Raw genomic sequence first — 17,205 nt, 5'->3', positions numbered from 1 at the left:
ACTGGACTATTCAAGTGAAACCAATGAAAAGGCTACTAAGGGGACCGGAATGCGTACAGAGAGGAGCGTTCTAACATATCTCGTAAGGACTGAAGCGGTTCCCACGTCGTTTTTTTTACGACGATTAAGGAGAGATGAGTGGAGAGGATGAGAGGAACCACCCATCCCGCAATCTACAACAACGTCTCTAGCTTTTCTCGTACAGTCCCTCACTGCGTTAGATTCATGAATTTCGCATGAAAGGTCACTGTCAAGTAATATATAAAAAAACTCAATGAAACTTGGACTATACATAGAAGGAACTGCTGTGATGTAGTGAGAACTGGTATAGTACAGAAGTTAACTGAGGTAACCACGCAATGAGGCGAACAGAATTGACACTTTTATTGAAAGGTAATACTTACACCGAAGTCGCCGCAATCTACAATGACCCTCTGGACATTTCAGAAGGCGGGAAATGATTCTTAATAGAGTGTGTGGTAGCGAGAGACGGCAAAGTGTCCTCTCTAATGTGGTCCCAAGGTGGCCACAAGGCTGGTTAGGATTCCCCCTGGTAGGGCTTTATAGTCTATAGTCGCGCTATAGTCACACTCACAGCTCACAGATATGACGCCGGCTCTGATTCCATCGAGTTGTTTAATGGAACGTTATGTTACTTCATCTATCTCGTCCTTAATTTTCCATACCGCTGTATTCCTAGAAAACAACATATATGTCACTCTATTTGTATATGTATATGTGTGCAGTGCTGTTAATGCAAGTTATACCTTTTTTTACCTCAATCCAGCAGGTCTCCTAATATTGTTGATAAAAATAAATTAAGTCGTAGAAAAACAGTTTTTTTTAGTACTTTTTGTTCGCTGAGATTAGTTCTCATCAGCTTAGATCTCGCCCTTTCCATCGGCTCCATTTTCGTTTGCACAAAGTACATGTGAACGGCGGTGAGAACCTTTTTGTTCCTCCCTTTATTTATCCTACATCCTTTCCTTATCAGGTTCTGTTCGCGTGACTAGCTCGCCTACACGGCAAATAGACCGAGTCCGCCCGGCTAATCACTTTTCTTTAAGAGAATTCTGGCGATTCCTCTGCGCTATAACGAGGAAACAATCGAGTGAAGCCGTGATGGCTACCAACATATCAAGATACAACAATGAAGGTAAAACGAGATCTCTTCTCATTTTCACTTAGCTCTTAAACGTAGAGAGAGAGTGCAAAAAGCTATATACGCTTTTTTTGGAATGCTCATAGGAACTCACATTCACGTAGCACAGGCGATTCGATATGTCTATATTAAGCGTGCATTTTCCATGGCTGTCCGACTGCCGCCTGGACGCAGGTGCTTTGCTGACTGACTGCCTGGCTGGCAATTCGCATGAGCGCTCTCAGATTTCCTTGATACGCCTGACAAGCTTCGTTTTCTTATTGTCCGGCAGTCGTTTTTTTTCTCCTCGCCCGCACTGCATAAGCCGAGCCAGTCAAGACGACTCTGTAACTGCAGATGTGCATGTAACAATTACCGAGATTAGTTGACATCTCCGAAGTGGATGGCATCGCCTCCGCGACGTCGCCGTTGTCTTGGATCCAGTGCATTCATGTAGAGAGTGCAATCGTTCCGGATATGAGTGCACACCCATGTGCATTTTCTCATCTATTCACAGCTATTTACATAGTCAGAGGCGTCTTCAAGTCCGACGATGTCTCTGCTCTCTCTCCTGCTTCTTCCACACTCTGTGATTGTCTCTAGAGAGCACAAGTCACACACTGAATTCGCTTCTTCTTTCAGCCGTCATTTTAAAGACACTTTTCTCCACCGATTTTTATCGTAGTGCAGATTTTTTTTTGCGAAGCTTTTAAGGCGACACAAATTCCATTGAGAATTTCAGGCTGCGCCTCAACTGATTCAAGCACATTCCATCCGGTGGTAGTGTTGCTCATTCCGAACACCTTACCATGGCCTAAAAGGATGGGATAAGCGATGTCTTCGGCGACGACTCGATTACTCGGTGAGTAATTTGGATGAATTTGATCTCATGTGAGTGGTTTTGAGCACGGAACCAAGAAACTTCGCTGCTTACCCTCACTTTTACTGCATTTTCAAATTGTTCCTGTTATTTTCATCACTATCTTACTAATTGCTGATTGCTGGACTACAGTAACTCCGTAAGCCGACGACTTCTAAAGCAGAAAGAGAAAATCTAAGTGAGAAATCCTATATTCTCCCAGTAAACAGTTATTCTATTCAATTCTATCGAAGATTTATTCTTCTCACAAATTCGTATGTGGCCTACTTCTTCACGTTTATTTCTCCGGTACTTTTTCGCTGTTGCATACGTACGGCTTTCAAATTTTGCAGTTTTTTTTTAATTTTGTTGAAGTGACATTCATAAGTGCATTTATTGCACACCTTGGTTTTTCTCACCAGTCTTCATAATAACCATTCAAAATTATTTTTCAATCTGATGAAAAGTCAGCACGGAGGTTATCCTTGACTACCCATACACCAAACGAATTTATATTTATGAAAAATGCTATCATCACCTATCGATACAGTTATTCATATATTTAATATTATCCATTGATACTTTTTCAACTCCTACTTTAACTTTACTCTTATGCATTACCTTATGTTCTATCAGAATTACGAGAAATACTGCCTCTTCGGGATTTCACGGTGGATTTGACACCTCAAACAAAAAATCAATAGCCGCCTACAATTTCTCACGAAATACATATGAAATCTGACCTATGAAGCATTTCGATCGCTGAGATGTGGATGAAAGTATGGAATAATTTTCCCTTATTTCAAAATGAAATTGTTCTGCATTTTAAACTTTTTTTTGTGTGCGTTCCGTCTTTACTTTGTTGTCGTTTTCCTTCTTTTCTCCTGTTTCCTCTCTCCCTCTTGTTTCCTTCATCTAATGTTTTTTTTTCCGGTAAGCGAATGGAAAGAAGATTATTGAATAAGACCGTTCTGCAATTCAACAATAAGCTAGGAAAATAAGTCGAAAATACTTTTAAAAAAAAGAAGAAATTATTCATTTGTCATTATGGTCATGTATTGGAGCACAAATGCCCGGACTAATATTTTTGTGCGACATATTTAGGGCAATTGTTAGAGAGCGAAGTCTCTCCTGAGGTATGCTGAGTGTCCATGATCTGATAAATTTCTCTTCAATGGAGTTTTTAGTACATGTAAGGTGAAACGCTAAATTGAATCAAAATAAAAAATGTAAAGGGCGCGTTTAGAGGGTTTTTTGGGTTTTTTTTTTTGGGAAATTTTTTTTTTTTTTAATTAGGGGGGAAAAAAAAAAAGGGTAAAAAATTATTTTAAAAATTAAATGCCATTGAATATCCGTCACGTCTGCAGCTCGGCGAGTAATGTTTAGGTTAGGTTGATAGGTTGTTTTGTTAGGTTGATGCATAAGTAATGACATTTTTTGATTTTAAACTCGTAAAAAACTCTAAATTTAAACGCACAAAAAAAGTTTACCTTTCATGTTATTTAAAAGAGCATTTCGTCCTCTAGAAGGTAACGTTTTTTCTGTTTTTTTTTTCAAATACTTATTTAATTTTCGTTGGTTTTTCGACCATCAATTAAAACTATGACGTAGATCTCAAAATCTCTTCTATTGCCATTATTCTAGCTTTGTTTTCGTATTTAGACAATACCCTTTGTTATGAAGGTGTTATGCAGTCGCCAGTATTCTTCAAAGGATCCATGAGAATATCCCAGAACGCTAACTAGTCTCAGTCCATAATAAGCATTGTGGAAATGGTCTCCTCTTCATCGGACATGACGACAGTCGTTCTGTCGTTGTGGAAGAGGGAAATTTATAGCGCCGTAACAACCTAACGTCAAGTTGTCGTTCACATTCAGGCCTCTGAGAAGGATTAGAGCCATGATCCCATCCTAAAGTTGAATTTCTGCCTTAACACTAAGCTTAATCTAATGCTCTTAATCCTCTAATTTTAATACTATGGGAATGAATGCTGCAATAGCACAGTTATCATGAGCAGAGCTGCAAAGTTTTTAAAACATTTAAAACCAAATCTACGGTTCGACATGGAGCTTCCGGGAGAAAATTATATTTTATTCATTGTTATTTAATCCATTAAATTCTTATTTATTTTACTTTCTTTTATCTATGAGAAAATCTGTGAGATCTATATGAAATCTTTCGCCAACAGAGAGAAGAAGCTTTTTTTTCCAAATATTCTCATCAATAATCTCTGCACTTATGAGGGAAATTTAGTGGCAGTTCTGTCTGTGAGAGACATATCTGGCCCGCCGAGGCTTTCCACTAAGATTACGCATCTGGAAAATGAGTGGTGTTGGTGGGAAACAAATGATCTTGCACTCTTTCCTGCCTTGCACACGCTCCGAAATTGCGTCCAGACAACGTTGGCATCGACAACCTTTTTTCCCACGTTAGGGGATTTGCCAAGAAAAATCGTCACAATTTGTATACTTTCCACTTTTCTTTTCACCCTTTATGTAAAACACCGCTACTACCTTGTGTCCCAAAATCCGTCGCGGACAGATTAATCCGTCGCAAACCGTCGGAATTCTTGGAAGTGGGCAAAATTAAATTTTGAAAATAAAGTTTCGAAAAAAACAAGTTGTCGATTTCACACTTCAGGCCTTGACAAATGAGAGGCCTGAAAACGAGCCATGATCCAATCCTAAAGTTGAATTTCTGCCTTAACACTAAGCGTTTAATCTAATGCTCTTAGGATTTCCTCTAATTTTAATACAAAATTTTTGGGAATCCGTAATGCAGGTGCAATTTAGCACAGTTTGGTACCCCCATCATGATGTAGAGTTGCAAATTTTCCATTCTTTCAGAAATTGTCGAAAGTGCTCTAACAAAGCTTAATAAAAAGCCACAATCTACGGTTCGAATGGAGATCTCCTGGAGAAAATTATATGAACAATTTTATTCAACAATAGTTTGTATTGTAAGTTTCTAGGTTTGAAAACGTCTAGCTTTTCCAGTGTCCAACTTACAACATTACTCTATTTCGTTATTTGGTCCAATTTTTGAACAGCTGTCAACAGCTTAGAATGAACGCTTAAGTCTCGCGATTCGGTACTTGCCTAGAACTCTTCTTCTTTTACGAGAAGTGAATTAAGCGCTAACATTGGATGAGAGCTAGACATGGTTTTCGAGTGACCAAATTGAGGAAATTTTCGTCTGTTTTCACAAAACAGGAGATTTTTCACAGCTTGGAAAGTATGGCTTTTTATTAAGCTTCGATAGAGCACTTTCGTCAATTTCTGAAGAGAATGGAAATTTCGAACCTACATATGATGTGGGGTACCAAAATGCTCTAAATAGCCTCCTGATTACGGATGTAATAAAAATTTTGTTCAATTTCGAGAAATAAGCGGAAATCCTATGAACACCGCTTCCTTCCATGGATATGTATCCGTGGGATATCCCAATGGCAGGATTGCGGAGGTGTGAAAGTAATTAACGGGGCTTAAGGAAACTTTGCCCGTTTTCAGGCCACACATTTGTCAAAAGTAAATTTTCGAAGTATATTTGAAATCAGCAGCTCATTTACTTTCGAATGGTATTTTCAAAATTTAATTTTGCCCACTTCCAAGAATTCCGACGGTTTGCGACGGATTAATCTGTCCGCGACGGATTTTGGGACACAAGTTAGTAGCGGTGTTGTACTTAAAGGCCGACTGCAACAAAATTCAAAAAATTGTAAAAGCATACTACAGAGGTTTCAGAGGTGGTTTTAAAATTTTGATTTTTGGGGCAACCACAGAGTGGAACCATAATGGATACTTTTTCTCTGTCTTTAAAAATGTTTAGTGTCAATTCCTTTTGATCTCAAATAGATCATTTCAGTACAAAGTCTGTTAGCCAGCAAAATTCGGAACGAAATTGATTTAACTATCCACAGTCAACAGATCATTGCTAACAAGAAACGAGCCCATCCATTTATGCCGGGAGCAATTTTTTTTTCTAAGAAAACTGCAAAAGTATTTCCACATCTAAAAAAATTAAACTCTTAAATGATATGTGAAATGTGAAGAACTATGCATTTACCACGGGTGAAACTAAAGATCGGAATACGTGAAGGGTACAAAATCAGCGAGTTTATTTCCAACGATCTAACGCGAGTTTAACTGGGTTGTTCCTCCTTTCGAGAAATATGGTTTCTTGAGGTGGATTTTACAGATTAAAAAAAACTTGGGATTAAAGCATCACCCTCGAATCTGAGGTGGTACGGATTTCAGGTGGAGTATTCGTACACGGGATGGTAGATTATTTAGAAGGGGTGATTCTGTCCATTTCTTCCTAATTGCCGTAAAAATGGCCCGGAAGGTGCGGCACGTGCACAAAGCTGGCGCGCTCCAGTCGAAATCGTAGAAAGTAGCGCGCCGGAACGCTCGAAGCCGTATCTTCCGGGCCGTTTTTCACGGGAATTACGAAGAAATGGACGGAGTCACCTCCCTCTGCTTAATCTACGATCTCGTATTACCACTTCAGATTCGTGAGGTGATGCCTTTAAAACGATAAGAGTGAGAATTTGGAAAAAGAAAATATTGACGAATGAGAAGATGAGAACAAGAACAATTTCAAAAATATAAAAACGAACAATATCAATCCATCCTCATTAACGATTACATTCATCGTTCGGTAATGTGGATACGTAGCACGCTAACCAATTATCAATCAACCACATAGCAATTTACATATTTTGCGAGCGTGACGACATACATGCAACTAAATCATTCCCCTTTTCTGATCTCGGAGAACTCTAAACGATATTTAGAAGATGTTGGGAAACAAGATTTCACAAGCGCACAAACGTTAATAAAAGTTAATATCAACATCATACTGAAAAAAAAAGAAGTAAAAAGTTGCACCTACGATTAAATAAACTATTGTAAGTAAGTTAATATGTGTACTACTTGAAAACAAAGTTGTATCACATAAAATCCTTTCATGTATGGTTGAATTTTGTGAACGGATGTGTCGAAATAGCTTGGAAAATTTTAAAAAATTCTTACTTTCCAAAAGTTTCGCTTTCAAATAGTGATTTTCTTGTAGATTTACATGTTTGTTCTACGATGTTCTTACTTGTTTGGAGGCCTTAAAGGAGATATCAAGGTGGAACGGTACAAGTTTACATCAAGCTTTCTCTGCAGAGCATCCAATGGTTCGTATGATTCCTTCGACACCTCCTTTCCTTCCCTTTATTTTCGCAAATACGTGAACATGATCATGAGATCCGTTGAATGCTCTGGAGGGAAAGCTTGATGTATACTTGTAATGTTCCTACCTGACATCTCCTTTAAGACGTCCAAACAAGCGAGAAAAACCGTGTAAAACAAATTATTATCTGAGCGTGGAACTTTCGCAAGGTTTCGATTTTATACGCTCATTCTACTCAACTCATTCTACGAGTTACTAGAATCGCATCGATAGCTCATGTGATCGTACTGAGTACTGTGCGCGAAATGTCCAGTGGATCCTCTTCTTTTAAAGGCATCACCCCACGAATCTGAGGTGGTACGGATTTCGGGTGGAGTATTCGTATACGGAATTGTAGATTATGGGGAGAGGGGAAATCCCGTCCATTTCTTCCTAATTGCCGTAAAAAAATGGCCCGGAAGATACGGCTTCGACCGTTCCGGTGCACTATTTTCTACAACGAGTTCGATTGGAGCGCGTCAGCCTTGTGCATGCGCTGCATCTTCCGGACCGTTTTTTACGGCAATTAGAAAAAAATGGACGGAATCACCCACCTCTCCATAAGCTACGATCCCGTATACGAATACTCCAGTTGAGATCCGTACCACCTCAGATTCGTGGGGTGATGCCTTTAAGGGATTCAAAAAACACTAGGTTTTTTTTTTCGAAAATCCATGTATGCAACTTCGACTTCTTGTGTTCCTTTTTCACCTTGTCCATGACCTATTTGAAATAAACAGTAAGGTTCTCAACATTCTTCAATGTTAATAACATTTCAGCGCCTTAGCCAAACCTGGAAAGTCAAAACTGTGCAGCGTGTCCTCTGGAATGCTTTACCCATGAAAAAAGTATCATCTTGCGAGGATCTTACGAGGATCACATCTTAAATTGTCAACAAAAACTTGGATGTAGGAGCTTTTCTCAGTAGTCATGCCACCCAGATGTAAATGAGCACCGTGAAATGGAATTGCTCCTGTAATAGGAGTGAGGATGCGACTCGGACACTACAAAAGGTTTTGGTGCAGGGTCAGGTCGTTGGTCGCGTGCATCATTATGACTTCATCCTTACTGCTCATTTTCAAAAAAAAACACTTTTAGCGCCCATGAAGACTCTTCTAGAGTTCCGCAGGCCACAAGGTCGTGTTCGAGTGATAGCATAGTGACGACTCTTTATTTTATGTATTAATTTAGGGGTGGATGTAGTGCAGTCGTTTAGAGGTCCGCTATGGCCGCACGGCCGATGGTTCGAAAACACCCTAATGCCAACCGAGCCCGATAAATTGGTCCCAGCAAGTCACAGGCCAACATGCGTTCCAAAACCTCGACGATTACAAATTACAATAGAAAGCTTTGGCGTATCAAAAGGGTTTTATACAGCAGAGACTTTATCCTTTTGTTCGTTACATTTATCTTACGTGTAGCACTATATACTAGTATTTATTATAGAACTATTTATCAGTACTTATGACATTATATTATTTTATTTTGATTTGTTCATCAAGCGTCTAATTATACTCTTCAATTCCATTTGTATTATTTAATTTTTGGTTGTCGTATGAACGGCTATATAAGAAAGAATGAGATCAGGGTAGGGCTTTCAGAATGGTTTTCCCCAACAACACGCTTGGCTAGGGGAGGAGGGGGGAGGGGGGTTGTCTGACAATGTTCGAGTTATATCAGAAACCATGCAGCTGTCTTCTTTGGCAAATTGGGAAATCAATGCAGTTTGGAGCTGAGCAGAACCCATAGTTCATTCTTCTGTGAATTAATTGCTGCTGAAATTTGCAGACGGTACTTTCATAGCTTGCACGTCTGGCTCACAAGATGGCTTCGTGCACTATTCACTAAATATTGCGCTACCGCATCCCATATGAAACGGAACCAGGATTTTATAGTTCTCGAGCTGCTTATAGTGTTGTAGTGTGTTCGTGCTGCGCAGTAAAATTAGAACTACGCTCTACATTAGCAAAGTGGAGAGTTTGCGGTTTGTGCTAGATTTACCACATTTAGAGTTATCGATCCAGTTTTCGTTTGACATACGTCATCGATGATTTTCGTTGATTACTCTGAATCGAGATTTGATAGTCATTGGATGGTCTTGCTAATTCTGTTGTGAGGCGGCAGTACTTCCGACTTCTCATCGTTGATACATGCCAGATCTCCAAATCCTCTCTTTCTTCTGCTCGAAACATGATACTCTTTCTGATGAAGCGCTCTATAATGCTGCTATATATCTTCTCACTGTTTGCGAAACGGCAAGATTTCTGGAGCATAACTGAATGCAGAAAAATTTGAAAAAAGAGGAATTGCTGAGGAAGTGCGAACGACCCGTGAAAGAAACCATGCATAACAGCAAACGCACACGCCATGAGAACTCTCGGTCGAACTTGTGTTTTTGCTGATTTAAGCCGAGTTCTCATCAAGCCAAATTAAACGCAACCTACCACGAATTTGACGTGGTTAGAGAATGTGCGGGAAAAGCTGGAGATGAAGTTGTAAATTGTGAGATCCAGGGTGGTTCCGCTCTCCCTTCGTAAAAAAACGACGTGGGATTTACTTTAGTTCCTACAAGATACGTTAGAACGTTCCTCTATGCGGTCGTGAACGTTGCGGTCCTCCCAGAAGCCTGTTCTTTGGCTTTACTTAAGCTTTTTTACTTTTAGAATAGGCTGAGGAGACCTCATAGATCTTCGGCCGCTGCGCAGCTGGATGCAGCGCGTACAGAAGGGTGGTGCGTTGCAACTAAAAGTAAAAACGGTGATAAGGGAGAGATGAGCGGAACCACCTCGGATCTCGCAATCTACGATCCCTTCTCTAGCTTTTCCTGCAGTTTCTGTTTGCTGCTTTTCCTGCTAAATTTTTCGCAAACGTTCTACATAGTCCCCATTCCTGTCAAAGGGCATTCGCCACCGATCCGGAAGTCTCGGAACAATGCGACAGGAAGTCGTTGGTCAACGCGAGAGGCCACTTTGCGCGCCATCTTCAAATGCAGTCTTGAGTTTGCTTCCGCGCTCAGGCCAGCCAACGTGCGGAGTTCACGTAACACTTTCCTAAGAGATACAAAACAACCTTACCTTGTTGCTGAATAATTTCTATAGATCTCTTTCCGTCACCACGGAAGAATAGTCTATCAGAAAGTAGAAAAGTATCTTTTCAAATTACTATCTGTTTTTCGTCAATAATTCATTCAACGGTTATTTTCTTGTGAACCATTTTTTACATTTCAAAACACTGATCACTTATTTTTTTATTTATTTGTTGAAAACACCTGCAGGTGTGCCACAAAACAAAAAAACAAGATGGAACAGAGCTCACTAAAATTTCGCCTGAATTTTATTCCACAAAACTGGCCCTTCAAAGCATGAGGAGTGGTGGGTTGGCAGGCTATGAAAGTTAAGGGAGTGTTCTATCGAAAAGTTGCCATATATAGTGTCCAAGCGCTTAGCACTTTTAATTTTTCTTTTTTTTTCCTAATTGTCGTCAAAGCAATCTAATATTATGCGAGGTAGAAGATGATTAGTTAAAGTAAATTTCTTGTGAGTATACATAAGACCCTCGTAAATGAGGCCAAAAATTCAGTGAACATATCTCCTCGCAAAAATTATGGTCATAAGAAAGTATTTCAGTGCCTTGATTAACGTTCGTGAATACTTTGTTATAAAGGATGTCCCAGGAGAAATGAAGAATTGGACTCAACATAAAACATCCTATTGTTCACTGCTTGCCAAAGCTATGGCTTATTCTATGCGGTATATAATGTTATCAAATATGGAACAACATATCTGGCAAATCTCCTCGAGACACTCTTGAATTATCCTAACCCTTTCCCGCCCTCTATTTTTCTCCAATGACCATGTTTTTCTGTGATTGTGGTCAATTCCGTTGATTCGCTTTGACGTTACTAAGGAAATGTTTGTTCGTTTCCCTTTTTCTTTCCTCCTCTCGTGTCTTCACCCTCTGTTTGAGAATCGAGCTTCCTCTTCTTCTTCTTCTTCCTAGCGTTTGTCCCGCATTGTTGCAAGGTCCGCCTTTCTGCTTCTCGTCTTCCATTTGGTTCTATCCATTGCATCAGTCGTACATAAACGCGCATCTATCATATCCAGCTTCACACGGTCTAACCAGCGGATCTTTGGCCTCCCACGCGGCCTCACTCCTGAAACGTCGAGCTTCAGTGCGGTTTTGGCCACAGAATCTTCCTCTCGCCGCAAGACGTAACCGAACCATCTCAGTCGGGCCTCCTTCATCTTCTCAGTTATCGGGACGACGCCGAAGATGGAGCGAACAGTGTCGTTGGATACTTTCTCTTTTAGCGTTACACCTATTGTCCACCTTAACATCCGCATCTCCATAGCGTGTAACACTCTTTCCAAGGCTTTCGTCGTCCGCCAGCACTCGCATTCGTAAAGGGCAACAGGACGCACAACCACCCTGTAGATCTTCGACTTCAATCGAACAGGGACTTTCCTGTCGCACAGTACGCCTGTTGCCATTTTCCATTTCATCCATGCCGCATTAACACGTGATCGACCTTCCTGATCAATGTCGCCTGTGGAAGTCACTTTGGATCCAAGGTACTTGAAACAGTTCACCTTGTTTAATTCGGTGCCATCGACACGAATTGAACCATCCTCTATCCTTGGTCCGCACTCCATGTACTCAGTTTTTGATGTGTTGGGGCGCAATCCATATTTCTGTAGCCGATCCTTCCAAGATTGTACTTGTTTCTGAAGATCACCTCGAGACTCCGACGCGAGCATGACATCATCGGCAAAGAGTAGAGTGCACGGGTGCTGCTTCTGGATTTCCTTCGTTATCGTGTCCATACACAGTATGAACAGCAGGAATGAGAGGGATGAACCCTAGTGAACCCCTACTTCTACAGGGAATGGCCTGCTTGTTCCAGCAGCACATCGGACAACGCTGGTGGGCTTTCGCATAAAGCAGCTTTGTCCACCGCCCATATTCTTCTGGTACTCTATGCGACCTCATAGACATCCATAACAGCTTATGTGGGACACGGTCGAAAGCTTTCTCGAGATCGAGAAAAGCAAGATGCACACTGTGGTTCTTCTCTCTTCTGTTTCTCCAGAAGGATATGGACAGCATGGATAGCATCTATAGTGCTGCAGTCTTTCACAAAACCGCACTGGTTGAGTGAAACGCTGACAATTTTCCTCAGACGAGCCTCCAGGACACGCTCAAAAACCTTCATCGTATGACACAGCAGTCGTATAGGCCTGTACGAAGTGCAGTCAGCAATGTCTCCTTTCGCTTTCCAGACAAACACGGTCACGGAAGTTTGCCAAACGTCTGGAGTCCGTCCTTCTGCAACGATCTTGTTAAATAGAGTTGCGAGCCACACGGACCCTCGATCTCCTAGCAGCTTCCAGACATCAGCAGGTATGTCTTCAGGACCGGTTGCCTTGTTCGACTTCATTTTTGCGAGGGCAGCACTAACTTCGACGGCAGTAATTGGTAGAAGAGGACCCTCGACGCTGGGAACAGTTGGGATCGGAGGATGACAGAACTCTTCGTTACACAAGTGGTTGTAGTACTCTCGCCACCTCTCCAGGATCTGACCAGGGAGGCACGGAACGGCTCCATCAGCTCCCTTAACGATCTTGGTGTGTTCCATATCCAACGTTGAGCGATGTCGCGCTCTGACTAAACGATACACTGCCCGCTCCCATTCTCTGGTATCAAGCATGTCGTACACAGCCTTGTAGCGGTCCGACTTCGCCTTGGAGACTACCTTATTAGCCTTCCTCTTCGCCGCTAGGTAAGCATCCCGATCTAATCACCTGTTTGAGAATCGAGCTCTTCTAACTTAAATAAGTACATTCACCGAAGCCTAGAGGAGAAATATCGGACAGTCTAGAGTTTCATATAATGTGTTCCCCTTACCAAAAACATCACGCAATATGTGCAAAGCGTTAGCGGAGCATTTCGCTGGAATTATACTGGATTTTGACAAACGCCAGCTGCTCTTCTGTCGAGTAACTTTCCATAGTATCTGAATGCATTCTGTTTGGTTAAAAATGTACATAGCATCGCTAGTTTTTCAACAGAAGAAAAGGACGCGAATCCGCGTCGTTTTCGTCTTTTGTTCTTTTTTCTCTAGTCCTTTTTCCATAACTCGCCTCAATTTGATCTTTATTATAAGATTTATACATCGATAGGGCGAAAGTTCTTATTACATCCAATCATCAGAGCGCGAGCTCTACTGATTGGATGTAATAAGAACTTTCAAGATCTATCAAGGAAACTCTTTTTGAAAAAATTACCTGCGGATACACATTAACAAGGCCGAGTCCGAGATAATTGCGCTCCAAGGATTTTTCGAAAAGTGAAATGATAGTTATATATTCATGATCTGCATAATATTGCGAACAATTTGATATCCCTCACAGCTATAATTCCTTGACTCTGAAGATTTTCTAAATTTGACTAAAGTGACATGTTTTAACTCCACGAACGACCGACATTACCAGCTTAAAAATTATTTTTTTAACGGAATCTACAAGAAAACTATTTCTTGTAGAATGACCTTCTCTCTTGATTTTCCAGCTCAACAGGATCTCCTGTTTTTTGCAGCTAAAGTTACAACTTCGGTATTTTGCATTGGTTGCTCTGATTTTTGGCAGATTTTACTCTGATCGTAAATCGCTAATAAATTAGGTTTCCCATCTGTCACATCTGTTCGCAAAGATTTTTTTTTCAGTTTTCAAGAATAAAGCAGACTATCTCAAAAAGCATTCTTCTCTGTAGTTATTCTATTCTTTTCAAATGTAGTAATCAATGCGGTAGCACAGGCGCAGCTCGATGTGTGTCCTAAGGTATCTATCTGGTGGGTCGGCGTGCCCCGATGACAATAAAACAAAAACAATAACAACAACAAAAACATATCTACTTGATATTTGAAGCAACTTCCAAAAAACCGCAAAAAATAAGCTTTCTGTAAAACACATGAAAAGTTCTATATCTTTGCAGGTTCAAAACTGACTGCAGCTGAAGCATATTAAAGAAGAAATCGGAAAAATTCATAGGACAAAGACTGTTTTCTATTGTATTATGCCGACAGATGGTAAACCTAATTTGTTAGCGATTTACGAGCTGCCAAAAATCAGAGTAAGAAATGCAAAATGCATTGCAAATGTTTTAACTTTAGCTACGAAGAACAGGAAATCATGTTGAGCTGGAAAACCAAGAGATGAGGTCCTCGTACAACAAATACTTTTCTTGCAGATTTCGTAAAAAAAATAATTTTTAAGCTGGTAATGTCGGTCGTTCCTGGAGTTGAAACATGTTACTTTAGTCAAATTTAGAAAATCTTCAGAGTCATGGAATTACAGCTATGAAGGATATCAAATTGTTCGCAATATTATGTAGATTACGAATATGTAATTATCATTTTATTTTTCGAAAAATATGTTTACGCCAAAAATGAAATATCCTTGGCGGCAATTATCTCGAACTTGTTAATGTGTACCCGCAGGTAATTTTTTTTCAAAAAGTGTTTCCTTGATAGGTCTTGAATGTTCTTATTACATCCAATCGGTAGAGCTCGCGCTCATGAATCTTTTGATGTATAGATCTCGTAATGGAGATCAAATCGAGGCGGGTCATGAAAAAAAGACGAAAAAGACGCGAATCCTTGTCTTTTCCGTCTTCTATCGAAGAATTAGCGGTCCTAGTGCACCAAGCTGACTGTATCACCTCACACAGAGAAAACTGAATTCCATCCGAATCGGACATTTCTTTTGGTACATTTGCTAGGTCACATGTCGCAGTGATAGCGCTTCGAACACCTATCAAACTTTACTCGCAGTCATTTACAATATTATATCGTCAGTATGACCTAACTTATCGCGTTGAAGTAGCGCGCGAGGAGCAAAGAGCTTCTAGAAGCAAACGTTGCGCTTTACATATATCTTTTTGCTTCGTTTAGTGTTCTATTGCAGTAATGTCCTCGTCAGGATAATGACTTGGGCTTTCGAGCCACATCACATATATGCATACGGGAGCCACAGGCTCGCGTATGCATATATGTGATTATCTACGCCAAATAAGAGTCAGCAAATGATCAATCTTGGTTTATGACTTCTTGCTGTGTCAAAAAAGGTTATGGTTAAACATTTTTTATAGCCTGACGTTTCGACGACTCCTTCTTTATCAAAGCCTTTAAAATGGTTTGAGTTTATTGAAACTAAGCATATCCCCTTAAACTCCTCAGGGAAAATTTAATGGAGAGAGGAGCTACTATCTAGCGCCGTTATTCTTGAACGCTCTATCTTAAAGGCATCACCCCACGAATCTGAGGTGGCGCAGATTTCAAGTGGAGTATTCGTATACGGGATGGGAGACTATGGAGAGGGGGTGATTCTCTCCATTACTTCCTAATTGCCGTAAAAAACGGCCCGGAAGATGCGGCGCCGCACAAGGCTGGCGTGCTCCAGTCGAACTCCCTGTAGAAAATAGTGCGCCAGAACGCCTGAAGCCGTATCTTCCGGACCGTTTTTTACGGCAGTTAGGAAGAAATGGACGGAATCACTCCCTTCTGCATAGTCTCCCATCCCGTATACGAATACTCCACCTGAAATCCGTACCACTTCACATTCGTGGAGTGATGCCTTTAACTTTTTCTCTTAACTAACTTTGCCTTACATGACATAGATCCTCTTAGGCTAATCCCTAAGCCTTAGGGTCCGATTGATTGGGTTATTTAGTTCCAGAAATAAGGACGCCACTGAGTTCCCCACTCCCCCACAACTAAATTTTGCTCAACTCCTCCTCCCCCCTCGCCAAATGACATTGCACATTAGGCATTGACATTGCCAAGCCTCGATATCGCTCTAAGTACACCCCACGAGAATTCCAAACAGGAAGACAAACTGATTGATCTCACCGCGAGGCTGCTGAACCATCGCGTTCTTGCATCTTATTGTCTCCCATGGCGATCTTATTCGCATAGGATAAGACTGTTTAGTATCCTCAAGTATTGGTGTTTGAATAGCGTGATGGAATTGCATGTGGTGCAATCTTGTAGCTTTCAGAGTCCTTAGTATGCAATGCCATTTATATTGGAGAAGCTGGAAAGATGCTGAGTTTGCGTATCAAAGAACATTCGGCTGGTAAAGGGTGGTGAAGCTCAATGACACCATTTGGGCGGCACAAGAATGAAAAGTGATGGAGATGAGTTTGAAATAAAGTGTACGAGCCCATGAGAAACAAATATCTGCTAGAAAGACATTAGAAGCATTTTGGATTTTCGTCAGGCATCCATCCATAGATAATAAAAACGTGTGATTATCAATTACCGAAGAGTTTATGCCCCTCGTAACACCGCGAGATATAAAGATGTATCATATGCACTTCCTTAACACTATCCAGACACTATTACTCGAGGATGCTGCACAGTGCGCAATTTTCATTTGCCTCCGGTGACAATCTGGAATGAAGCGGTTGCTGACCACCCCCATTAGTCGATGAGACTAGTGAATTTGTTTTCCTGTTTGGAGCTCTTGCATAGTACACTTGGAACGAAATTGAAGACTGGCAAAAAGAGAGGACGAGTTTGATTGGATATGGATATCATCAAAAAACCTCGAACCATTTTCAGGCCTTTGGTAAAGACGACTTTGTCGGAACGTCAGGCCACTAATAAAGTTTCACCAAAACCTCGTTGGTACAACAAGAAAACATAAACCGAGATCACAAAGTAGAGTGGAAGAAATATTTCAAGAAGAGAAGGCTCATAGAATATTTGGTTTCAATTTGAATCTATGTAGATTGGCTACACGATCGATGGTTTGGAACCCATCGCCCTCTCCCTCCGTCCTCCCCCTCAGCACCAAACAGACATTTCATTCCTCCAAGCTCGATAAAATCGTACCAGCCCTGTCTGAGTGGATAAAAACACTGACTTGATACATCGGCTCTGCCCGAAAAGTCGTTGTATAGCTGCACGCGCGCTTATGAATCTCGAACG

At 40.9% G+C, this 17,205-nt stretch overlaps 2 protein-coding genes across 3 annotated transcripts; both read right to left on the bottom strand.

The window, feature by feature from the left end:
- Nucleotides 1-11,212: 11,212 nt before the first annotated feature.
- RB195_009438 (uncharacterized protein) lies at nt 11,213-12,040 on the bottom strand (the record flags this gene model as incomplete). The annotated part of the gene is made up of 1 exon (XM_064189990.1): nt 11,213-12,040. The coding sequence occupies one exon, from the start codon at nt 12,038-12,040 to the stop codon at nt 11,213-11,215; it is 828 nt and encodes a 275-aa protein (XP_064047573.1).
- Nucleotides 12,041-12,222: 182 nt separating this feature from the next.
- On the bottom strand, nt 12,223-12,924 carry RB195_009437 (uncharacterized protein; the record flags this gene model as incomplete). 2 transcript variants are annotated; one of them, XM_064189989.1, is made up of 1 exon in its annotated part: nt 12,223-12,924. In XM_064189989.1, the coding sequence occupies one exon, from the start codon at nt 12,922-12,924 to the stop codon at nt 12,223-12,225; it is 702 nt and encodes a 233-aa protein (XP_064047571.1). The 2 variants fall into 2 exon arrangements, with proteins under 2 accessions (XP_064047571.1, XP_064047572.1); XM_064189988.1 differs by having other exon boundaries at nt 12,223-12,852.
- Between the last annotated feature and the right edge of the window lie 4,281 nt (nt 12,925-17,205).

Source organism: Necator americanus, chromosome III (assembly GCF_031761385.1).
Source record: "Necator americanus strain Aroian chromosome III, whole genome shotgun sequence".
NCBI classification, from domain to species: Eukaryota; Metazoa; Nematoda; class Chromadorea; order Rhabditida; family Ancylostomatidae; genus Necator; species Necator americanus.
The sequence above is the reverse complement of the archived record's forward strand: the minus strand, read 5'-3'. Positions and strand labels throughout refer to the sequence as shown.